General features: G+C 38.6%; 2 protein-coding genes across 2 annotated transcripts; both read left to right on the forward strand.

The window, feature by feature from the left end:
* Nucleotides 1-763: 763 nt before the first annotated feature.
* LOC140950878 (uncharacterized) lies at nt 764-7828 on the forward strand. The gene is made up of 3 exons (XM_073400096.1): nt 764-930; nt 2742-2943; nt 3691-7828. The coding sequence occupies exons 2-3, from the start codon at nt 2787-2789 to the stop codon at nt 7530-7532; spliced, it is 3999 nt and encodes a 1332-aa protein (XP_073256197.1). The 5' UTR covers nt 764-930; nt 2742-2786; the 3' UTR covers nt 7533-7828.
* Nucleotides 7829-12371: 4543 nt separating this feature from the next.
* On the forward strand, nt 12372-25176 carry LOC140950880 (uncharacterized). Its single transcript, XM_073400097.1, has 11 exons — nt 12372-12511; nt 14283-14372; nt 15608-15963; nt 16295-16359; nt 16636-16689; nt 18349-18493; nt 18750-18823; nt 20806-20859; nt 23071-23135; nt 23895-23974; nt 24080-25176. The coding sequence occupies exons 1-11, from the start codon at nt 12438-12440 to the stop codon at nt 24139-24141; spliced, it is 1119 nt and encodes a 372-aa protein (XP_073256198.1). The 5' UTR covers nt 12372-12437; the 3' UTR covers nt 24142-25176.
* The last annotated feature ends 1224 nt before the right edge of the window (nt 25177-26400 follow it).

Consider the following 26400-nt stretch of genomic DNA (forward strand, 5'->3'; position numbering starts at 1 on the left):
GTATACAGTTAAATATCTTATGAGTTTTAAATTCATAAAACAAACCTTAATCCAAATTAAATGTCATTCACTGGCAAAAAGCAGCGCAGAACTGACAGAAGAAGTCTTGACTATGATATTTGGAAGTAGACCAGCCCGCTCAGACAAATCTGCAAAGATTCGTAGTAAAAACAAGTAAATTTTCACACACCACTATGCTTCCCGTTGAAGAACTGGGCACTGTAAGTACATATCGGGAAAGACAATAGCACTCTGGGCGATGAATATATTATTTTACTGGCTCCCAGTTACGGTAAGCAAATTAATCCCAGATCGCAAAGGAAAGATATATCAATTACTTATTTTATTTTAAACATTTTCAACTATTTATCATCTTATCGTCAATTACAATGTAAATTTATCACAGAGTACGTGTGAAACAAATTTTTCAAAAAAAGTCTACTTGTAATTTTTCTCCTTTCTTCTCTCACAACGAGTGTTTTATGAGGAGTATCCGCGCGCGTCTCCCAGTACATGTTGCAGGTCATTTTATGCTAGTCACACTCAACCAATTAGCACCGTTTGCGAAGTTTTTTAAATGACATAATCTGCAGGTAATTGACAGACGTGGCGTGAACACACATAACCTTGGCAATGTGTATTTCTTTCTCGTGTGCAATTCTGATTTGTTAATACCAGCGATTACGTCATGACTCGGTTAACTTGAAAACTTCGAAGTGTTCTCCTTTGTTTTCCAATCTTACCTACTAGCGATCATGTTAAATTCATAAAAGCGAAGCAGATTTCTTGCGAGTTTTGCCTAGCAATAAGATCGTTTGTACAGTTGTTTCAACTTGGACCAGCTAACTTAACTTACTGTATTTTTCCCTTGAGTAGTTTGTTGAAATATGACTAATTGATCAAATCTGCCCTGAGCAATAATTCGGAAAGGTAAGTGACTTTGATTGCTATAGGACAAATGATATATTATTCTCGAAATTTTCAACAACAGGCTGAATTTTAGAAGACCTATTCAAATAATATCTCTAAAAAGATACGGACATGCTCACGCTTTAACCCTTTGAAAGAAATAATAGACTTGTTGAAGATTTTCTGAGACAAAAAAATCAAAGAAATGGTGCCAGTTTTGCATTGGTGTAGTGAAATTCCAAATTCAGCGATCTTCAAATAAACTTGCAAACTTCGTGCAAGAAACTAAAATTTGATAGAAAGAAATCATTGTCACGATGTCGGCAACTGATTATAATTATCCATTGGAAAATGATTATGGTCCTAATTATAATTACAATTGGTTATCATTAACTTTTCTGATTATGATAATTCTTATGATGATGGTGACAGCGATGATGATGATGATAATGGATTACTATAACTATCAAACAAACGTTTCATTACATCTCAAGAGAGAGATGAGATTGAAAATCATGTTTGCCGGCAAATGCCAAGCGCTAGATGCAAGTTAAAAATTTTTCCAAGTAAGGAAATGAGTAGATCTGAATATAATTAAACTGTCCAAAAATATTTATCATGAATGAACCTGACACGAAACTTAATTTATTTCTGTGTCGATATAATAAATATATAGTAAACGACAAGTAAAGGGAAAATCTGGGTCACGTGTGACTTTAAATCTCTATTGACTACCAACAAAGCTGAAATTTAAGTCAAGCACAGCTGTCGTTGACAAAGGAAATAGCTTCTCTCGATCTCACGATCACCTGCTTTAGACATTTTTTCAACCATTTCAATATCAATACCTCTTTTAATTTGATTCCATGCAAGATCTGATTATGTTCTCCAATGTCATCAGTTAGCTCTGGTATCTTTTGTCTTTGTGTTTACTTTGAGATCCCAAAGTGTTTACCCTTTGTTGCTCTCTTAGATCGCGCCATAATTAATAATCGTGGAGATATGAAATGACCTTTGTACTTCTGAGCTTGCAAAAAAGTACTTTTTTGAAACTCCAGATGCAAGTAAATTTTGCCCTCTTTTTAATAAATTCTATGAAACATATACATTTTCTATTCTTTGCATTCATTTTTAATAGACTTGAGAATCATTTCATTTTATCAATATTTTTGAATTTAATCACCTTTGAAAGTTACAGTTTTAGTAAAATGCACATCTGTTCATGTTTGGAATGTTAATTTGCGCAGTATTAAGCGATGAAATTTATTATTATAAGTACCTGAATAATCATTGATGTTATAGAAGCACAGTAGGAGGAAATCTGCTATGTTGGCTTGAATAATATGAATTCAGCATAGACGTTTCATAAACGTTTTGTTTCATTTAGAAAGAAAAACTTCTTTTTTCCCCAGAATAAGGAATTAAGAATTGGCCCAGCTGCAGAGATCGAGCCCGCAACCTTCCACACCAGCAGTCAGTTTAACCTAAAGTGGAGCTCAAAAGCACTTAGGACTGTGTTAAAAACCCTTCCAAGTAATTGTTACATAGGACTCTGCTCCTAATGACAATTTTCTGATCGGCTTTGGGTTCATCCCATTGTGCTAAATTTTCAACATTGTATGGGGTTGAACGGGAGGGGAGGCTAGTTTTACTAATATTACTGGAAAGGTCCCAACAAGTTTGACCTCTATTGTAAGTTAGACCTGCTGCAGTTAAGAATTACAGCTTATAATTGTTGCTTAATTCATGAATTCTCCGAAAATTTCGACCTTAGCTAGAACTAATTAAAAAAGACAAATTTAGTTATAAACGATTTTCTGATTCTCTTACAGTGCCATCTTTACAAGATACCGTGAATTGAAAACAACTTTGGGAAGATGAGTTACAGTTCGTTTTCTGACTTTCTGAACTTCTCAAGAGAAGCCAAAAACATGTTAAGTACCAGTTCACTATTGAAAGGAGAGACTGGTGACTACTCCTTCCACGCCGATCATCTCCACATGGGAACTGGTCAACAGGCGAAAAGTGAAAGCTGTGAGTGTTACAGTAATTTCAAACGCATGCGCGTCGAGGTGATTTTTTGCTTCCTTTCTATGGCCGGCGCCCCAAGAAAGCTTCAACAACACTTTGAGTCACTGACTGATTTTCTGGCTACCTTTATTTTTAAAGTAAAAAGTTTAAGCCATGGATGAATCCATTTCTGAATGACTGTAAGACTAAAATGAATGGTTTAATTGATGAGCAAACGATTTATCTTCATCACATTCTCGCCCAGTGTATTACGCCATGTTGAAATCTCGAGTTTTAAGCCTTGTTGAAACTGATGCATATAATACTGCAATAAGCATTCACCTCTTAGACCATTGTAGGAGAATTTTATCATTTTTTCTAATGACCTCATTTAAGCGTTATTAGTACGTACCTTTGGTTTCACTAAGGCAAGGGTAGGGGTGATAGCTCGTAATAACTAACACTGGTGACAAAAAGAAGGAGGTTGTTTTGGCTCATTTTCCATGATGGTAGAAAAGGCATTAGAGAGATTTAAAATCATGTCTACGTCAAACGACAAACGTGAGTTTGTACCACTTGACCAAGTTTTCCCTTTACTTGTCACTACACAGAAATCAGTGGATTTACACCAGTTCTACCCAATGCAAATGTTACGAACTTTTTTTATCTTCTCAATCAGATTTTTATCTTGAGAGTCTGACGCTTGCCATTTACCGTAACGTGATTCCAAATCTCTCTATTTATATGACAAATTTTTGTTTTGGTCTTCAGGTGTCACGGCGGACTCATGGGCTTCATGTACCAAAACAATGCAAAGCTTACTAGAGCAGTACATGAACGATCCGAATTCCTTGTCCTCTTTCAAGCAAATCATGTTGGCTCAAAGCACTTTACAAACGAGCATCAGCGATGGAACAGAAAATTCAAAGGAGCGGGTGTCTTGTGAAACTCCACCTCCTCTACTTCATCGACCTTTTAAACGATTTCTGGTGCAAAGTGACGCAGATGCCTCTTCACCAGAAACGAAGCGACTACGACAAGACAATGGCGAGAATTACTCGCCATCACTTTTCAAAAACTGTAGCAGTTTTCAGGAAGAAATGTTTGGAAAGTATCGGTCAATTGGAAGCTCATCAAAGCAGTTGCGTCCTCCACCACCTCTCATGAAACAGACAGGAGTAGAAAGCAATGGGCTGGAACATTACAGACGTAGCCCACAGGATCATTTTATTTTTACAAAAGAGACGTGCAAGCCGAATGCTGAAAAAAATAATACCATTCACAATGGACATGGTTCTAAAGAAATCAGTGTTGAACTTTCGGCGACTTTTTCGCCAGCTTTAAAAGTAGACCCAGCACCAAGAGAAATCGAAGGCGACTGTATGTCTTCTCATGGGGGCTACGCGTTTGATCACACTTCAATGCCAAAAATAGTCGCAGTACATTCCATTTCAAAAAAGGGCGAAGATACAGACGAATGGGAAAGAAACAAAGCGTTCATTGCTAAAGTGAAAGGTTCGCAAGCTAAGTCTGAGAGGAACAATTCTCAAATGGTCAGATCTGCTTCTGAGCAAATCAAAAGATTAGCCGCCCAAGCTGCCTCTAATGACAAAGACATACAACCACCTACCGTCGCAAATGAAAGAAAGAAGGCTTCGGAACATGTTTCGTTTGAACGTTATGTCCTGTACCATCTTCTTTCCAAGTACCAGGGAAACGTCGACAAAGTCCAGCATATTCTTAAACAAAACCTGCTTCAAGAATGGTTGTCCTACTGTCAAGGAAATGCAGATCCAAGGTTACAAACATTTAGTGGGATTAATGTTTATGAGCTTAGAAAACTCTACGAAATTTGGTCTCATTTACAAAGAACTAAACAGCCCACTGGCAGCCTTGTTCACACTACCTCAAAAGTTCAAAAGTCAAGTGGCTTACAAAGGCAAGACAATTTAGTGTCTGCACAGAACCAGCCGGTTGGTTTTTCTGACTCTCAAAGTCCCGGAGACTTGCAGCAATTCGAAGCAGCTTTTGCAATGCAAAGACAGAAAACCGAAAATCCTCAAAATACTTCAATCTATTCAGCACGCGACCCTTCGAAATTTGGACAACACAATACAAATGGGGTGATTGCAGGCGTACGGATGGAAAGTTGTTCAAACGAAAACAGTTCAGCCAAAATTCAAGAAAAGTATAGTGTTCTATCACAAGATTCATTAAGAGGAACACCCCGCTGCAACTCTTCTTCTTCGCCAGTTGTGCCTAACCTTTATCAAAACGAAAATACAACTACACGAACTGTTTACTCTTCAACATATAAGGCCACCCCGCAACCATCGCCTTTAAGGCACTTTTCATTTCTGAACAAGGAAAAGCAGGCAACATGTTCATCGACTCTCGAAAGTTATCGAGGAAGTAGCATCATTAAACCCTCCGTGACGAAAGATGTTCCGGGTAGGTTAAGTAATCAAGGTGGGGCCGGCGCATTTTGGCACAATGAAAAACATGTTAACATGAATCTTTTAGAGGCTTCTCAAAAGAGACTGTCAAATTCTCTGTTGCAAGAACAGGAGAGAGTTAAAAGAACAAACACTGCATCTCTAACTCTGCTACGAATTTCACAAGAAGCCTCAACACCAAATCAAAACAAATTGCTGCCTTCAGGAAAACAACCTCCAACACTATTGGTCAAGGCGTCTCGAAGTAATGTTCTTGGCAAAGTAAACCACGGATCTGTTCAATCACATCATCCTTCAAAAGAAGTCTGTCAGCTAAGAACAAATATTACCGATGCTGTACGAAGTCAAGAAACAAAGGCTAATTATCTATGGCGTTTTAAAGGCGGAAAGCTTATTAGTGATAGTATTGACAATGGAGAAACAACTGCTGAAGTTGACATCCGGAAAAAAATCGCGGAGTATTATAGTTGCAACATTCAAATAAGCCAAACTGATGTTGAAATACTCGATGAAGAGCACAAGAAAGTGTGTGGAGCTGCTGCGAATGGTCAGCGGTGTTACTGCATTTTAGGCCACAAAGGTAACTTGCAGAACACAAAAGAGAAAACGAATCCAATTCAAGGTGATCAAAATACGATAAAGAAAGCAGAACAAGACTCAGCGCTACGAGCCCTGTTACTTCAAAGTCAAGGTTCAAACATGAATTCCAAAACATTGAGCAATGCGTCTATCAATCCGTCTACTCAGTTACACTCACACAATACACAAGGTTCTAAAAAGGTTCATGAAAGTCTCATAGAACGCTGTGTTCATCCTTGTACTGTTCTTCAAGATTCACCTAAAGGAAGAGCCAGTGTTGACCTAAAAGTAGCAGAGGACACCAGAAAAAACCATGTTGACCTCACTAATTCGTTCAATACATCTCGGGCGTATGACATTCAGAAGGCAATGGGAAATACACAATTCAGCAATGAGAACGCAGCTCATTGCTCTATTGACAGACACTATGTCAACTGGAATGGAGAGACACACCAAACTGTGCCCAGTTTTCAGGATAAACCATCATACAACAGCTCTCAAAGTTCACAGGGATTTCAGTTATCTTCTCCCTGCTTTAGTCCCTGTAATGAAGCAACCGGCCAAGCATACCACAGACAGGAACTTCAGTCACTCAATGCTGGGCTTATCAATTCTAGCGCTGTACAGGAATCACAACCATGCAGCACCAGTGTTCAGATTACACAACGCAACTTGGCATCAAATGTGTTCAATCACCGCCTTTCACCTTATACGCAGCCAATCCAAAACTCCAGGGCGAGTCCTACAGTTTCACCGCAGAATTCACAAGAGAATCAACTAGCTGAAACTTGCCTTACGAAACAGTACAGTGTACAGCAGACCCCTTTACCAAGCAATACTCAACCTACTTCGCCTAATGCTCAGAGAAAACAGCAAATTTTAAATCCACAAAAGTTTGTGTCACGGGATATAAACACAAAGCTGCAATCAGAGGTCAAATGCTCATTCACTGCGCATAATGAGCAGCACTCTAGTGCAAGTCCCCACTGTTTACACAGTAACAGAGCAAAGCAACAGCCCAATCCCAGCTTTCATGTTTCAAGCAGTCCTGTTAGAACCCAACAATCTTTCAACCGTTGTAATACTCCATCATTTGTACACACTTCTAGACAGTGCAATGCAAATGTGAAAATCTCCCAATCTTCACAACCCTCTGTACCATCAGTAATAAGAATAGCACCCAAAGTTAATAAAACGACGATACCAAACGAACAACCAGCATCGACATTAAATTCCTCTCTTCCAAGAACAAGCGCGAATAAATCTGGACTCCTAACGGTTGCTAAATTCGAAAAGTCAAAGGAGAGTGAAAAAACAAAAGAGAAACAGTCCAGTTTTCACTCACCTCTTTCACCTAGGAAGCCGCAATATAACTCTTTACATCAGCTGGCTAAAAAGATCGCAGAAACTCGTGAGAGATTTCAGATGGAAAATATCCCCTGGAAGAAGAAAATTCTTAAATCTCTTGAAGGAGTGTTGATGAAGAAGTTAAAGAAAATAGAGAAAGAAACAGGAGAAGAGGCTGATCTTGGCATGGCGGCGATCGGAGGAGATTCCGTGTCTGAGAATACAACATAAGCTAAGGGGACAACAATCAATAAATAAAGTCAGGCTAAAAGAAACTATGACGAACCTGAACAACAATCTACATCCTGAAATAATGAATGTATGAATCTCATACTGTAGGGTAAAGAAATAAATCTCAAGAAGATCATCGCAGTTTATTGTAATGTAATGTTGTGGATTAGAGGACGCGCCTACTTTAAATTATACATGACATGTTAATAGTAAGCACGCACGTTAGCATACAACACACAACTCAGATCAACTTATGCATTTGTGAAAAGAAAGCCTAAACAAATTCTGGCTTTCTTTTAGGAACTGCATAAGTTGAACTAAGTTTCTCTTCGAACTGCGTGTGATCATCTTCACATTTAAATCTTCTGCATTCTGTCAAGCAGTCGATAGAGGTGTCATCAAACATAAACTTTGACGATTTGACTTTAAATTAAAATTAATACTAAAACGATTTACATGCGAACATTTCACTTAATTGATTTAGGAATTTATAACGAACATTTGTTTGTGCTTGTAAATTGTTGAGGCATTTTTTTGATTTTCTGTAACTTTTCAAAATGTTTTCGCGCCAGTGTTTCTCGTGATTACAGTTCATAGTGCCCAAAGAGGTGGAAAAATAAGAAAGAGTGAGCTTTACTGCATTTTTAGGTTAAATTTGTGTTATAAAATTCGTTTTTTATATCCGCATTTTTTGTATGCTGTAAAAAGATTTAAGAGTGACCAATGTCTTTGTGAAGGCTTGCGTACTTGTCATTGTGTCAAGTTGTTTTTACTTCAACGTCACTCTCTTGTGGTCCCTACTCATAACTACACTGAAATAGTTTATGGCTCAAATTTGGATAAAAAATATAACCTTCCTTTTGCCATGTTTTACTTAAAGATTTTTCCTTGTAAATTTTTCATTGATCGCCTTTGATCACAAATTTGGGAATCTGCACTGATGATGATGACAAGATATCAGTCACCACTTCTGGTGTTTAATCCAGAATTTTTGCGACACGCTGTAAGAATGCTAGTGCATGATGTGCCGTTATAGGAATCAAGTACCTTGGGCTTTATTGTGTCCTTGAGTAACCATTTTGCCACAGGGCGAATCAGTGAACACGAACATGGCCCTGTTAGGAGTTTTAAACCATCCTTTGCATCCCGGCACCCCGGGGGTACTCCTGGGAATTCTTGGTAGGGTGTGCCACCCGGTTCTCCAAATCCTGACCCTACCAAAAAATGTACTTTTCCACACCTGTTTTCGGATCAGACCTCCAAAATCCATACCAGTTTTCAGACCTGGCCTTTAGGCACAAATTATGTCATCATTACTTAGATTAGAGCGCAGACAAAAAATTTCTTCCAATCCATTTCAAATTCGGATATTTCTCTTTCTTTCTTACTCATTTGGAATTGAAACGATAAATACGTTCATACACTCCGTAAGTTCCCTCGAAAACTATACCCAATTCCAGACCAAAATGGGCAAAGTGCATACCCGTTTTCAGACGAAAACGGCGCAGAAACCCTATCCGATAGGGCGGTATACATACCTATATAGCTTATCAGAGCTTATATAAGGGCGTACTCACCCCCTACCCCTGGCCCAACACTTACTGACGTAATAAAAAGTGTATTATGGCCAATGTGATAGCCTGCGTTGCAGACGTTATTTAACCCCGGTCGTTAGTTAACCCCCTCCCCCCCCCCCGTCTGCGAAGCCACGCCGATATCTTTGTTCTGGGCCCTCAACGGAATCAAAGAATTACCTGAAATATATTTCAAATTTCCTTTCAACCTGATTGGCAAATCGAAAATTGCTTTTCATGGCGCAGCACTCAAATCCTGGTACACTGGTGGGGCCCAGAACAAAGATTTCGGCGCTATAAGCGACCCGGAATTTAGAACAATGTTTTGAGACCACTGCGCATACGTAGTAACAATTACAAAGTTTAGCGTCCGCCCAAGGAAAATTCTGTTAAAGCTTCAGTTAAATGTGCAATTTGTAGCGTTTAAACAGTTTTGTGCTGGTACTTACAAGTATGCAGTAGTGTTGGTTTGCTTGTTTGTTTTTTTTTTGTAGAATAACCAAATCGTTAGATTTTTTTTTAAAATTTGGTAAGATCTTATTAATTTTCGGAGCATTGCCAGTAGAGGAAGTGATTGGGTTGTAATTCGAAAGATATTAGCTCACTATTTCAACCTTTAAGAAGGTTATTTTTAACTTGGTTTAAAATTTCTTTTGTATACAAATTTCAAGACTCAGAGGAAAATTTGACAAAAATCGAATATTTCTTTGGAATCGCTCAAACATCATCAGCGATGCATGTGAAATGCCAGGTTACGTAAGAGAAAGGTCGTTACGTACTCTCAGAGGAGAAGATTGTAAATGGTTGTGGGAAGGTCCAGTTCCTCGTCCCCTTTCAGAGGGGTTTTTTAAATCTTGTTGTAATTATATGCCCTGAAAATTGTTATGATACGCAGCATTGATATGAGCGTAAAAAGCGCACGTCAGAGTAGCTTCCTAGAAAAAAGCTTGAATACCAGTCACAGGGACGGATCTAGAAAATTGAGAAAGGGGTGGCCGGGACACTTGTCCATTTGCCAGCTATATAGATGCTTTTTATTTTTCTGAGAATTCTAAAAAACAGTACAAAATTTCAAAGGAAATGTGATGGCCGCGGCTCCCTCGGCCTACCCTAAATCGACCCTTGCGTTGACAGAAGGAGCTGTCTTATCTATCACTTACACTAACTGTATTAATTAGTGGTTTCTCGAAGTGAAAAAATGCTTTATAATTCATAATAAACGGGAAAAAGCTTTCTAGAAATGTCTCTGAGTAGTGAATATTCATACGTAATAAATACTGGTCAGCGGCCTAGCAAAAGCCATAGAACTTTGTGTGTCCTTTGCCCACAGACAATGTAAAGGTCTCGCTCGTCAGCTTTTTAAAACTATTTTTCAACTTGCAAGAATATCTCGAATTTTGTTTTTTTGATGCCATGATGTTATTATCGCTTAACTGAAGGACTTTTATGTCCATCATGATCATGTTTACGCTTGCCTGGTTTTCAGGTTCCCGTTAATCATGAAAGTAACGTCAATGTATGCGATCAAGAGAACAAATGCTACAAAGAGCAACAAAGCATCTAAAATTAGCTCAAAAGTTTAGTAACTCTAAGGTTTGGCGTAGCTGTCTTTGTTTCGGGAACCAAAGGTGATTGCTATCGAAGATTCGTTTCCAAGGTAAGCAAAGAAACAATAATATTCCTCATTTGTTATATACCCGCTCCAGGACTTCCAATTAATTTGATTAATAACTAACCGAAATTCATTCCAGTACTAGCATTATTCCTTTGAAAGAGCAAACCGTTTTTACTTTAAATTCGGTTAAGTGCAAGTTGGACGAAAAATTTCAAATTGCTTAATTTTTGGAGCCTTGATTTTCATAATTATCTTAACTAATAACCGCCTCCATGTTGATGGAAAATATTATAACATATTGTAAACCAACAATATCCTTTTCTTTTTTTTCTCATTACACTTCCTACCCACCGCATACTTAACAAGTTCTGTAATTTAATTAAAACAGTCTTTCAGTAAAAATACAATCAGAAGAAGGTTGCGAATCAGATTGAAAACTACAAGGATTGTAAAACTAACATCGAGATAAATCTCTGTCCTCTCATTAATGATTTAACATTACTTGTTTTGTTTTGAATATTAAGGATAAAACAAAACAAACTCAAAGCGCTTGTTTTGCTTTCTCTTGAAGAAAAGAACTCAGGACTCGGGTCTTTTCGTCACATATATTTCTTATTTGTTGACCCAACTAGCATGATTCTTTTTTAGTTTGAGTGACTTATGTTTGGGTTAAATATATGACATAGCATGGGTACCAAGTGTGTCAGCAGGTGGGCAAAAGATTGATTTGAAAATAACCACCTGCGCACGACTAATTGTTTAGGACAGAAACGCCATGGTTCACCGAAAAGCTTTTAACTAAAAGTCGCCGTTGATGACAGAATAGCGCTTATTTACCAAAATGGATTGCCTGGCAGTGTTCTTAGTAAATCAGCTAATTAAGGATTGTATAGTTATAACGGGGTTCTTAAAGGGGCTAGGTCACGCTATTTACTATTCGGCTTTTTAAAAAGCTAAAAAAAATTTGTATCTATTGAATTCCAAAATAATGGTCCAGTTTTGTCATTAAAGACTATATCTGGGCATTGAAACTGTTTCCTATCATCTGTTGCAACCGATGGCGAGGATGGTCACGGATTGAAACATTAAAAAGTTTGGCCAACTTTTTCAAGTTTTATTGCTATCCCTGCAAAGTCGACCAAAAATTATTATGGTTTCTGCTTCCTGCTGGAATTTGTTTTATATCTTCTTCATAACGCTACAGAGGCATCTTTTGTATTTGTAAAGGCGCTAAGTAATGACTTTAACACAGAATTGACCTAAAACAGCAATAGTCAATCGTCCCCCCCTCCAACCCATGTGAGGGAATCCGTATTCCGGAATCCGGGAAATTTTTTCTTGCAGAATCCGCAACCCTGGGCTTTGCAATCCGGAATACAGCTGCTGGAATTCGGAATCCCGCTAACGATAGAATCGCCATATTCCACTGACGAAAAGTAGAATCTGGAATCCACGACGTGGAATCCATGGTCCAAGATTGTCTTTCCCGTTCCATTACGTGAGGCGAAAATCAAGCTGCCCTCTTAACAGTCTTAAGCCATATTAAAAGTCAATTACCAAAATCCTCTGAAATTTCAATACTTACTCAACCCTCTAATGTTAAGGATAAAAAAAAGCTTGTTAAAATATATATGTATATATTTCAGGTGATGACCATGAAACAGATTATAATACTTCTTACAAGGAATGGCCGTCAAGTGGTTGAAGACTTGACGAATGGAACAACCAGTACTTTGTAGTGATTCTTCTGACTCGGATGATATAAGCTTTGATAACTACGACGTGAACAGGTAAAGACTACTAACAAAGATGAGGGTGTCAATGGGATGGTGGTGGCTTTGGCTGTTGACAGTTGACGGTTAAATTTTAGAGTTTTTGATAGCATATGCCAGGCTCTCAGATAGTATATTGGGGACGAGCAAAGCGAAAATAAGACGCGCGCGACTTGGCAAAGGGGCGCTTCACAACCATCTCGGAGCCTGGAACAGGCTAAGTTTTTAACGGTTGACGGTTATTATGTGGAAAATTAGTCCAAAACTTGACGTAAAAATTGACTTCTGTATGAATTAATATTAACTGATGTGTTTTGTAGGTTGCCTTAGCCTTTCATTTACAAAATTCGAAATATTTTCGGAGATAAGAAAGGTTAATTTAATGTCTAGAAAGTGTGCTTTTGAGTACATGGGAACTGGTTTTTCCAGTTTAGAAATTCTTTAGGAGCCAGAATTTCGTGAAGATCAGCTGAAATAGTGAGGTTTGAAATACTTTGAAACTTTTTGACGGTTAATGTTAACCTGCATTTTTGACGGAATTAACCGTAAAAAATAACCTTTTTCGATGGTTGACGGTTGACGATAGACCCCATGAGGTTTCAAACGGTTCAAACGGTTAGCTCGCCTATCCTCTCTAGCCTCCCACGCAGACGTTCTTAGGGGTCCGTCACGTGTTCCTGCGTGGGATGCTACTATCGTCTCTTGCTTAGGAAACTCCCCTCTGTTTTTGTGTCTTATACCTAAAGTCTGCTATTAAATTACAAAGTGGCAATAAAATGAAAATTGCAAATTTCAGTGTCATTTATTAATCGAAGTCAAACGTTTCGACAAATAAAGTGAACACAAAGTGTGGTTTATAGCTCTGGAAACGCTCAACAATGCCAAGAGCGCGCGGGACAGATTGGAGCCGTTTTATACGAAGAAGAATCAGACGCGTCTTACACAAGACGCGTCCTAAATACGACGGAAACTGTGCCATTCATTCATTTATTTACAAACTTTGCCAAGAGGCTTGACTTACTCACAGAGCAAGCTCCACCACGAGGTCCATTCATACCAGCATGTCTTAATTACCTAAGACGAAAACAGCCCGTATAAATGGTCAACCTCCTGTTCGCGTCTTATTTCTGTTCCAGGGCCTAGTTATTCAAAGGCCGATTAGCGCTGACTCAGGGTTAAATTTTAACCCAGGTTTCTTTTTCTTTTGTTCAAAAGGATTTTTCCGGATTATTTTCTCTATTCTTTTTAGGCCATCCAATCATCAAACTGTAGACAAAAAGAATAAAACTGATTTTGCTTTTTAAGCTTTGAAATCTGAATTCAAATTTCGCACTAACCCTGGGTTATCTTAACCCTTCTCTCGCCTCGAAAAACGAAAACACACCAAAAACCCTCCTGCTACGCAGGCTAATACTACAGAGTGCACCTTGTCAATACAATCCCTGGATTGGATACCTTCGCCTAATTATGATGTTGTCACGAAGCTAAAAATGGCTATGCATGGGCACCCGTATGTTTTCATAAAAATCTGCCAACGTGAAATGGTGAATTTACATTAAGGGTTTGAAAAAATGTGTCCAGCTAGGCCGAAAAGGGTTTAACTATTAAGAATGTTTTACTCTCTCAGGAGGAGGATAAGCGTCGATGTCTTATACTCCTCAGGTTGACAATAACAGGTATCACATTTAGTTCCATAAGATAAGACCTGTCATTTATAGAAGCTGTGATTTATCGTTTTTGCACCAGACCTGGGTGAATTTAAACGCGAAATTTCCTCGTTCACTTTAAGGTTAGCGAGTTTAAACACGGAGACCGATGATACAAGCGATGGAAGCGACACAGAGTACAGAGCTACCAGGCTGGAGACCAATAACGACAAGTAAGAGCCACTTGACTTCCTAATCTTGAAGCTACTAAATATTTAATCACGTATAAATAAGTCTAGGGAGTAAAAACTGCAACCGCTCGAGGCGGCACTTCAGGCAATTGGTTTGGATAGATAGGCTGTTCGACTAACTGATTAATTCTGCATGTCATTCGTTAAATTGTTAAGGCAGTCCACGTATATATATCAACCCATGTGTCAAACCAAATCATGAACGTGCTCGTAGCCATGTAGTATTTCGGCAGCCGAGGCATTTGCCTCTCTTCAAAATGCGAAGTTTCTTGATCTTTAGTATGTAATACATCGTTTTATATATATCGTTTTTCGCTGATGTTACTATAGTAACTGATTTATTTTCCCTGCAAATATCGATCCCTCTGAGTACTGGACCTCTTCTCTACCCCAGTCATGCACTTGTGGTAGGTCCAGAACAAAGATCGTTGGAGGTGATTGGAAGAATTTTAAAATTTAATATCAAAGGGCACTCTTATTATTTTACCCTAAAAACGTCGGTGTTTTTTTTCTATATTTCTTGTCACGTTAATGGCGAGCTTAAACTTTAGCGATGGCATAAATTAAATTGTTTTCATTGGTCGTTTTTTTTAAGAACGAACCCGCGAACTAAGGACGCGAGCTACAGCCAGATTTCCCCAAGAGGGGACTGTTCATAGAAGTATTAAAATTCCATCTTCCGTCTGTCTTATAGAGTCAAAAGGGAGCTTAAGCAAAGTGGTTTTTGAGCGACGCATGTCAACCGGAAGTGAGGCGTTAATCCCCTTGAAACATTCCTTGAATCTACCAAATTTGAGTTGCTTAGTGTCTTTACTCATTTGGGGCGAAACTACTGCTTAAGAATGAAAATGTTTGCTTCCGGTTAACGTGCGTCGCTGAAAAACGTCTTTGCTTAATTGAAAAACGGGAGTGACTAACAGTCTAGGTATCCGTCCTTTTTCCGCACGGTATAGAGGCATCCTCTAAGAGGCAGTTGACTGTTCTAGATAAATAGATTAACATGGTAGTACGGCCATTTACATCCCACTCAGCAACTTAATTCGGGCTGCAGAAGGGCTAGCGCTTGGGAAGACAGTTTTCGAATCTTTTTACGATCATCATGGTAAATTGATTTTATTAATCTGGCTGTCACCAGGAGCCCATCAAATTTGATGGGCTCCTGGTGACACGTAATGATACTTTAGACTGTATTAACCTGCTTAAAATTGATCTTACAGGGTCTCTCCATGCGAACTACGACAAACAAAGAATAGAACACCCTCTAGAAACGAGGAAGGAGTCAAAAATTTTACCCCTCCTACAACTAGTGAAACCAATGAAAAGCACAGCACCGAGGTACCCTCAAGCGCAACCGTATCTAATTCTCCTTTGGAGGACCATTCCCCAGAGGACGACAACGAATTATTTTCTGCCGACTACGTCGAAAAGCTGGTGGCTTCGTTTTGGAGCAAAGTCGATAAGAAGATTGAGACAGTTGTTTCACAATACCACACGAGTCCGCAGGCCGGTCAGCAGTATATTTCTCAAGAAAATGCGCAGGCTGATACGAACGAAGCAAAGGAAGAACCAAAAGGTAACAATTAAGCTTGAATGCTATATTGTATTTATTAGTAGACTGTTATAAACCTGACTTACTTGTTTATTACTTTTCATTTTTAAAAGTAAACACTATTATAATTCATTAATTTCTTAAATTCTTTTACACCAACACTAACTTCTTTTAAAAATTATTAAACTGAGAGTGAATTGGTAACACTACTGGCGACTGTTTGCATTAAGTAGCTCTTTTCTTAGTGGGACTGAGATTCAGCCTGACTTATGATCTCAGTTCGTGTTGGAGAATACAAGACAGAAGTCACTCAAAAAAACAATTATCTTAAATGTTCATATTTGCTCTCTTTCAGAAAAGAAGTGTCCCCTTTCCAAATCCCCTGGTGGGATTTGCGTCTTTGTACTTTTTATATTTCAGGTGAGGATTGTAAGCTAACTGTAGCAAATGTCACTGTCGTGTTGTGAATTTATGCGAATACAATTAAGCATCAATCATATTACTACAGAAGTATGTACTATAATTACATAGACAACTTTTACCTTTTCTAAGCGTGGTGAAGGAACTCACAAAATTTTCGAATTCTTCGCTCCACACTTATCATTCCTTTTCTAACAGTTCTAAGAATATTCAACTGGAAAATATTGCATTTTAATGATAAGTTATTATATATTAAACGCTTTCTCTTCTTTATAGACATTAAATAAGATTTGGACCCTTTGCAAAGAGAACTTGAAGAGCAAAGGAAAGGTAAGTACGGTTACCTGTTAACAATCCACCAGGTAAATGTCACAATAAGAGCTGACAGTTCACAGTCTTTCTATTTCCTTGCTCCAAACGGAAGAGAATACAAAAATCAGCGAGAAAAGCGAACGCGAGAAGCAAAGATGGAGGTCGGGGATGGCAGGCGAGGAAAAAGAACAAGCGGAAATGCTATTTTCCAAAGATGCGTAAAGTCTCTGTAATTCTCTTGCCGCTTTCTGCCCCTTCTCGGCTCACTTGCGCACCGCGCACCGCTTAGCCTGCGTATCTGGCGGTTTTTTGTTGTGTTTTTTCTTTTGTGGTTCGGAAAGTAAGAGTTACATCTGCGCAAAAGCTAAACCGAGGTAGAAACAGAAAACGACATCGGAGAGAGGGCGTGCGGGAGAAGGCAGTGAGAAAAACCGCTTGCAATTTTTCTCACTGCTTTCTCTCCTCGTCCCCTCTCCCATCGTTTTCTATTTCGTCCTCGGTTCAAGTTTCGTGCGGCTGAATCTCTTACTTTACGTACCACCAAACAAAAAAACACACCAAAAAGCCCACCAACCGCGCGGGCTACGCATCGTGTTGGCAAATGCGCCTAGTTCGCGTGCCGATCAAACAGCGTTTTCAGATCCCGCTGCTGTGGTGGCCACTATACGAAACAGAGAATCAAGTGACCGATACATGATTAAAAAATGCGAGACATAGTATTTTGTTTTGTTAGTTACTTTGAGCAGGAGCCCGTAACCAGGGTTACAGGTTATGGGTAAGGCTTTGAAGCAGCAGAATATAAGAGAAAGAAATTAACTGCAAACTGTGGACGAAGATCCTGATGGTTGTCAACGTTGGATCTCTAGAAACTAACACGAGAAGTCTCAAAGGCTACTGCAAAGCTGATCATAATAACGTGTATCGCTTTTTAATAACAATATTTCGGCTGGCCATACCAGCCTTCTTCAGGTTTACAGATGATGTTACCGAATTTATGATTATAGGAATTACAACATTATATAGATGGCGAATATCGCACTAAAAACTGTTTAAAAGGGAGAGGCGGAAAGGAAGCACAATATAAAAAAGGAAAGAAAAACTAATAAGGATATAGATTCCAATGATTCGCACGGCGGTTTAGGCCATTAAGTTCAAGAGTCATGGCCCTATCTATGAAATGTGACTCCCTTGCCTAACGGACTGAGTCACGTGAAGAATATTAGAGAAACCGGTTTTCCAACCAAATCGTGAAAGAGCCTCCTCCTCAATTTAACCTACCTTATTATTCGATGCAAATTTTTCTTCCTTTTCAGTGGCCGAGAGTTCACCACGCGACCTGTAAATAATTGCCGACAAATAATGGTCTGCTCATGCGCAATGTCGTCCAACTGTGTTTGGCCACATAAATGAGCAAAATGGGAAGGGAGCCATTTGATCTCTGTCTGGCGCTCTTGCCCTTCCCGAAGATATTCATTAAGAAAAAATGAATCGGTAACCGAATGATGAAACAATTAGTGAACTCGGTTATGGCAAAATATCGTGATTTGTCAGCGTTTCGCAGATCAATTATTTGCCTCAGCCGCTGGCCAGTAACCTGACAAATCACAATATACTGCTCAACTTCATCCAATAATTGTCAATAAATTATTTAGAGCTAACTCTAAACCAACATGACAGGAATGGTTTAAGGATGGAATGTGGAGGAACAATCTGAGAGCAATCTTCACCCATCGACATGCTAATTTCACTGTTGTCATGGTGACACTGATGGACTGTTTCCTGGTGACTGCCAATATCTTTGCAGACTTTAATATTATTGACGGTAAGATATTTGGTTCACGTAAAATAGCTCTAAGATCTTGAAATGTTGAAACGAAATCGAAGTGATTTTTCTCCTTTCTCAAATCTTCTTCGTAAATCCTTGTAATTCTTAGCCTGATCTGTGAAGCGCGACTCGTACTGACTAAGCGTCGTGGCTCTCCGGCTTTGGCATGTTTGTTTTACGACACACCTACTTCATCCTCGAAACACAAGAACATTTAGAAGTAACTTACGACTTACAAAACACTTTCTTGCAGATAATGGAATTGAGTTTATATTTAGAAGCTTTCTTTATATCAACTTGGCGGTAATGTTCCTGTTTCTTTTTGAGGTAAGCTAAATCTGAATAAATCAAACACTGAATTAAAGGAAAACTATGACCGAGAAAGAACAAACCATGATACGATATCTATCATTAACTGGATACTACCAAGAATATCACATATCAGATTCAAACAACCTTGCACTTAACAAGTAACAGCTATTATTGATTATCATTGATTACAATCATTTTCCAGCATCAAGGGCTGAATTCAATCAACTTCTTTTCTAGGCCTCTCTCTTCGCTTTCTCGAGGCCAAGGCTAAGGTTGAACTTCAGTAACACATCTCAGATAATCCATTTTATTTATATTTTTGTCCATTTTCAAAGATAAAATTTAAATGGGTTGCGTTCTTCTAAAAGAAGAGCGGTAAAAAATATGACCAATTTCAGGACTGAAGTATATGCATGCACACAGCCATATCACCAGGGTAGTGGCAGCCATGGAAAGCTGTTTCGCTTAATTAAAGGGGTGCTTTTGTACTCGCCTTAGTGGTAAATGGCAGGGTCGATAATCGCAGCTGAGACTTCTCGCTTGGGGCTGTGCCATGTTGATGAGTCCAGTGAAGACGAAACAGCTGTTCATGGCTGCCACTGCCCTGGTGATATGGCTGTGCGCATGTGTAAGGTACTGGCCATACCGCAAAAAATCGCGAAGTTGGTAGTGTGTGCCTCAGTGCTGAAATTAATAACAAAATAATCCGAATAAAAGCACATTATAACATAGCGCGCGTGCTCGCCCTATTTAAGTCCTATTGAACCGCTATGAACAAAATCTTTATTTACGCACGCCCGTGCGTAAATAAGATGACGTGAGCATTTTTTTTTACCTGGCTGCAAAGTTGTCGACTTTTAAGCTGCAGTGCACTTTTCCTTCTCTTTAAAATACGGAAGAAACCAGCAAAGAACTGCCCAATTTTTCTATCGGCATTGACCTTTTAGGTCCTGATCCAACAAGCAGCAAAAATTTTTAAAAAAATCGCAAGTCGCGCGTTTCGCAAATTTGTCGAAGACCAGCTGCAGCAAATTTTGGCCGAAAGACATTCACTGGGAACAGAACAGACACCAACTGGTCATCAACAACATTTAAAAGCAAAATTTCCGTTTTTATTGTTGTTTTTAAATTTGTTATGTACTTTGTTATCTCCGGACAATCCGACTGAAGCAGGAAAATTTCTCTCGCAATAACAACACAAATTACGCAAGAAGACATAAATTTTCTACTCACAAAAACAACTGCTGCCAGGTCTTCTCAAGAAGCCGTAATGACCAGCCAATGTTCGTAAATGAATATAAGTTTAAAGAAGGATGACAGTCGTCTTCGCTAAAAACATGTTTTCTGGATTTCGCCGAGCAAAACGTAAACATCTTTTCAGCAAATCCAAACCATACTCCACGACTTCTTACGAACATGTTAGTATTTTAACTTTAGGTGAACTTTAAGACTCTTTTACCTTCGTTTCTGCTTAGTTTCCATTGATCGTTAACGAATAAAGAAGCAAATTTTCTTTCTCCCTTTTACAGAAAGAATATTTTCATTCAAACTAGACGATTGTGGCGTGTTTGTAATCAGCCAATAGAACTGTTTGTTATTTTGTAGCGTGTTACGAGAATTTTGCAGTTAATCAAAAAGCAAGCATTTTTGTCAGCTATGTTATAAAAGAATTTGCTCATGCTTATAGCTGTGCGTATATCGAGTTATGGATGCACTTGGGAAGTTTGGAGAGCACTCAAGAAGCTAGAGTTGCACGAGGCTATCGCCTCGTGCAACTCTTACGCATCTTTCGTGCTCTCCAAACTTCCCGCGTGCATCCATAACTCGATATACGCACGCTAAGCATGAACAAATTCTTAATTTTTATTGTGTGATGAAATATGTGATCCGATGCTTAGTTCAGGTGGCTCGTTTTGGTGCCTAAATGTTATTAACGCTATCATTAATATAGTTCATGAATAAAAGCTTATACAGAATGGTTTTAAATTTTTCATCAGTGTTTCATAAGAATGATTGTTTTTCGGGGAGACTTATTTCAAGACAAGATGGAGGTAATGAATGTTATATTGAGGATAACTTCATCAAGAGGGACTGTTATGTCGTCCTACTTCAAAAGCTGTCCTGGTTGTGATACTAGGGACCTTAAGATCCGACGACGGCGACGGCAACGGGAACGCCACAAGTTTAATTAGCAAAACAACAATTTTGCACGTGCATCACGCTTTTTTGTGCATTTCTTTGCCGTCACTGCACGACTACGACGTGAAAATGCCTAATTTCACGATGCACAGAGGAAGTACACAATCGACGACGAAATTTCCTCTCTCTTTCTGAACTTGAATATGGTTCTTAGGAATTCAACTTTAGGAGGATTCGCCTACATTTGGCAAAGTTAGTGACTTGGAGTAATCGCGATCAAGATTGAAAGAACGCGAATTCACTTTTTCAGCGACGATTTCTCCGCCGTCGCCGTCCTCGAAACTTAAGGTCCCTAGTTACTTTTGTCGTAGCTACAACAACATTATAGGAAAAATTAAGTACAGTCAAACCTCTTTAATGCGGACACCAAAGGGACAGAAGCAAATGTCCGCTTTACAGAGGTGTCCGTATTATAGAGGTAGGGAATGTATGATACTTGGCATTTCTAGGACCAGACGAACTGTCCGTAATAGGGAGGTGTCCGTATTATAGAGGTGTCCGTAAGGAGAGGTTAGACTGTACTCAGTAAAGGGCAATACGGTCACACAGCTCATTAGCATACATTGGAGTTAAGGAAGTCAATCTAATCAAGTTCGGTCTAACGATTATATCTCAGGTAATCTTCGTACAATGTGCTCTCACCGACAAAAATTTAAATACAAACAGTGACAATGTTTATTCGAAATGAGGTGTTAGGGGCGCTTTCCATTTGTCAGAACTGACTAGCCAGACCATTTCCCGTCGTAATGAGAATCTCACTTTTACTCAAAACTATCCAGCCAGATCAATCAAAGCTTAAATAGTATGTACGAAGGTTTTCATCAAGAACTCTTGGAAAAAGCCTATTTCAATTGTCAAAATGACTGGTCCGGCCGTGAATCCTTTGCCATACAGTGTTTGATAACGTTCTTATATCAGTAACAGATGGTCCTTATCTTGTGATCTAGACCAGATCATTACGTTCGCATACTGAACACAGGAATTTAGGCTATGGAATCAAATGTGATGATTCATGTGACGAAGTAATAGCACTCTTCAAATCATATCAAATCATAAATATGCTGCTAACTGAGCACATATAATCATGTCACGATGATAGGCATGATGCAATGTGTACGCATGGAATCATCTCTGGAATCATGATTTTATGATTTTATGTGTACACATAACATCGTCTCTGGAATCATAACCTGATTTTATGCGTACACATAACGTTATCTTTGGAATTATATCCTGATTTTATGCGTACACATAACATTATCTCTGGAATCATAACCTGATTTTATGTGTACACAAAACATCATTTCTGAAATCATAACCCGATTTTATGCGCGCACATAACGAAATCATTTCTGGAATCATAACTTGATTTTATGTGTATACATAACATCATCAATGGAATCATAACCTGATTTCATATGTACACACAACATCAACTCTGGAATCATAAACATATTTTATACGTAAACATAACATCATCTCTGGAATCATAACTTGATTTTAGGTGTACACATAACATCATCTCTGGAATCATATGTTGATTTTATGTACATACATAACATCATCTCTGATTAAGATACCAATGGAATCATATTATTATGTTAGGGTTACTTGTCAATTCGTTATGATGTATACAGGACTATGACATCATCACGTGAATCATCACTTATGATTCCATAGCCTGAATTCCTGTATTGAACTGAATGGCCGTTTTCACAATAGAGACGGATTATCCGTTTGAGAACGGATAATCCATCTTCAATGAAATCCGTCAAAATTGACGGTAAAACAGATGAATGAAATCAGGCGGATTTTCCATCCAAATTAAGACCGTTTCATTTTCAAAGACGTATTATCTGTCTGACGCGAATTATCCAACGGATAATCAGCCTCTCGTGTGAATACGGCCAATGAGTTCTTTTGAGTAAGGGGCGTGCTGCCAGGTGGAAATAGTAGCACGAAAAACGTTTTTGTAAAGCAAGTGGATAGAAATTGTGTCCTATTCTATGGATGTCGACGGTGCTTTATAGGCTTTAAAATAACATTGATTTCCTTTCACTTAGGGATTCGATGTCCTTCTTATGATTTTCTACTTTCTGGTGGAAGTATTTTCAAGCAATGGTTTCAGGTGTGAAAACAGTTACTGAGATTAACCGATTATGAGTTAAATGTTATAGTAGATTATGAAGGATTAACTAAATTTAAAGGAATCTTCTGGGCCTGTTAAGAAGCTCCTTGAAGCAGTGGAGATCGAGGAAAGGTCGTCTGTGAAGAGGGATGGTCCCTGTTGTCGCGGATAACAAGAGCTTCACTCGCGCATCGTGCGTTTAATCTGTTGTTTTGCAGGTTTTTGCACATTTAACTTAACTGTGATGAATTGCAAATGGCAAAAAGTTGGGGCCATTAAAGGAAACGAGACAGAAAGGCGAGAAAGTTTTCTTCCCCACCCCTCACCCCCATATCCCCCTGCCTAGTTTCAGCTGAAAGCCCACCTCTTTGATTACGCGCGCTTCTTTCTCTTTCCCAATCATACTGGCGGCGACACACGGGTAATACTGACTACCAGTCGGAGACCCATGGGCGGGGTCTGGGGGGGGGGGGGAGGGGTGAGGGAAAGTCTAAATTGGGAGGGAAAATCCGGCCCTGAGCGTCTTAACTACCAGCTAAATCCATGCATCTAAACCATCCCGAGGAAAAGAAATTAAAGCTTACAGAGTTTGGGATAAAGTTGTAGTCACCCATTTCTTATATTCTTAAGACTTTAGAGGTTCAAAAATGAAAACATGAAAGAGTTCCCCACGCTCTTGTCTGGAAAAACCACGCATGCATATAGAGATTAATTAGGTACATAAAATGAAAAACTTGTTCTGTGGTTCTTGTCTTTCAGTGACGTTGGTAAACCATATCCGAAGTACATACACATGATTGTTATCCTGCGTTGTTGGCGTATAATAGCTATATTAGAACGTGAGTTGAATAATTATCGACATCACGAGGACATTTTGGGGATTTTTCAATTATTCGATAAACACAATATAGTTATTTACTTTCAACTCTCGTGTGTTTTTGTAGAGCTGCGAGAAGAGAAAGAAGCAGAACTCGTCCACGCCATGGAAAGCCAGACCACAAGATAACGATGACTATTGATATTAGATTTTTTAGGACAATTTTTAATCATGAAAATCTCTCAAGTCCCTTTGCAAGAAAGTCATGTAAATGGAAACAAAACATGTGGTCGACGCATTATATTATGATGATGGATGTATACATAGTTAGAGTACGAAGGAGTTGGGAGTTGTAACATAAGGTGAACGAAACAATATTCAGTATTTTGCTGTTATCTAAAATGTTATCGTAATTGGTTCGTTGACGATTGGGGTTATCAAGTCCGTTGCTAATGGATGGGGATTTGGTTGCTGAAATTGATATCGTCAGAGAATTTTATCAGCTTCATAAATACATGCGATGAAGTGCCTCCCAAGTTGGCCATATCTTCCTAAATATACTTTGGAATCATATGGTCAATCTGCGATGAATCGAAATGAATCGTCGAGCGCTAAAATTCCTTGGAGCGTTGATTAGGTTATTGGGTTTCTATGAGACAGTCAACTGAAGCTCCTTCGCCGCGCCCCACCCAATTTTTGTTGAAATAAATTACTCTGTAGAGCTGAGTCAAAATGCCTGATATCAGGCGAGCTGAAGAGATTAAAGAGGCACAGCGGCAGCAGACTTAAACAGTATGGTTTATTTCAGCAAGGAGAAAGAGGCAGCAAAAGTTAGCAGTAGATAGCATTTTAAAATGGGTTAGATTTTTCATAAACAGCACTTTTGTACCTTGAAGTCCTGAAGTCAGGACACCACAACAGGAACTAAAAGGAACTATCGACTGACTCCGGAGGCTATGATCGTTAATTATCGATGCTGCACGCTGCAATGTTAACAAGAATAGAGCAAAAAATATTCTTGACCATGTTGAAGCTGTTTCAAAATGAAACTGTTCTAATGGCGATGAGAATTAAGATGCAAGATGCGTCATGTCGATAGTAACTCATTTATCTATTTTTAACGGAAGTTTACATTATCTAAGCCTCATACAAATAAAAATTATCATTACATTTGCTAAAGGCTTTCTTGAAAGCCAATGATAAATGTTTAGCCAAACAGGTGTTTAAAAAAATGGTCAGTTCAGCGAATGACCGATCGAAGCGTATTCAAAGCTATTTGCAATTCGCAAAAAAATTTGTATAACTTTGTTACAATTAATAAGCATCTCAGAAAAACATTTTAATTATTAAAAGAATATATTTGTCACTTATGTAGTTGAATTTTCTGTCAGTCTACTTTAGTATCAATTTAATCCATAGAGAGTAGAGAACGGGGAAGAAATAGAAAGATAAAGCATAGCATCCCCCTCTAGCATGAGTTTGAGACAAAAGCGAGAGCTCTACCGCGGTCACAAACATCTAAAAGCGCTTTTTTGTTGTGTTTAGTGGAATTTTATTCACCATTGATCGATAAACATGGATAAGGACGAGTAAAAGAATATCAAATTAATTTAACCACCTTTGCATTGTCTCCAGTTAATGAACTTCTTTTCGTTGAAGCACTTTGGCCTCAAGAGGAAGACCCTTAAAGTGGTTTGTTCAAATTTCACCTTTCAAGGGTAATCAATCAATTTTCACCTTCAGTTTGTAGCTGCGATTGTATTTTTTTTTTTCATAAATAGACAAGCTGAGACAGTAGGTATGAGATTAGATTAGTTATTTGCTTGGCCTGCTTTAGGCCATAAGAGATGAACTGTGATAAGTTTATTTTCCTGTCAGTAAACAGGAACTTGCTAGATATACCTGTCTGCATGCATTGTTTTAATGAAGAAGTCCCAAACAAGCTTTTACCTGCAGTAGAATGAGAACCCAGACTCGAAGCACGCCGCGATGTTTGTTAGGGTTAAGCTTAGTTCAGTATCTTGTACTCAATGTTTCGTGGATAACACTACTCGGTATTTCGTTATTTTTGTCAAACACGTTGATTGTCAGAATCTTTCTCTTCGTATTCCTTTTCTTTGTTCGGCTTTAAAAATCTTATTGTTGAATGCACCTGTTTATAACGCGGTTATTTTGTTTATATTTTGGATCCAGACGTTTTCCTTGCTACTGTTGTTGTTTGACCTTGTTTATACACTGACTGGTTTAAAATTTCTCCACGCGACTTTCGGAGTCAAATAATGCAATTCAATAAGGCCTGTATATGTTTTTTCCAAAATAGGAAAGCCTTGCGCAAAGAAAACGTAAACTTTTTTGATCTGAGAAAGTTGTTGAAAACATTTCATCCACGTGGTATCCACATGACTAGAAAGTTATCACACCGATTTGTATTAAATCAGTTAAATGATG

Source organism: Porites lutea, chromosome 10 (genome assembly GCF_958299795.1).
Source record: "Porites lutea chromosome 10, jaPorLute2.1, whole genome shotgun sequence".
NCBI classification, from domain to species: domain Eukaryota; kingdom Metazoa; phylum Cnidaria; class Anthozoa; order Scleractinia; family Poritidae; genus Porites; species Porites lutea.

Bases quoted from the DNA above. Each gene is read 5' to 3' on its own strand.
- LOC140950878 (XM_073400096.1), top strand. From the start codon at position 2,787: ATGAGTTACAGTTCGTTTTCTGACTTTCTGAACTTCTCAAGAGAAGCC. The intron at 2,944-3,690 runs GTGAGTGTTACA...TTTGGTCTTCAG, and splicing joins ACAGGCGAAAAGTGAAAGCT to GTGTCACGGCGGACTCATGG.
- LOC140950880 (XM_073400097.1), top strand. From the start codon at position 12,438: ATGGAACAACCAGTACTTTGTAGTGATTCTTCTGACTCGGATGATATA. The intron at 18,824-20,805 runs GTAAGCTAAATC...ATTTTTCATCAG, and splicing joins TGTTCCTGTTTCTTTTTGAG to TGTTTCATAAGAATGATTGT. The intron at 23,136-23,894 runs GTGTGAAAACAG...CTTGTCTTTCAG, and splicing joins TTTTCAAGCAATGGTTTCAG to TGACGTTGGTAAACCATATC.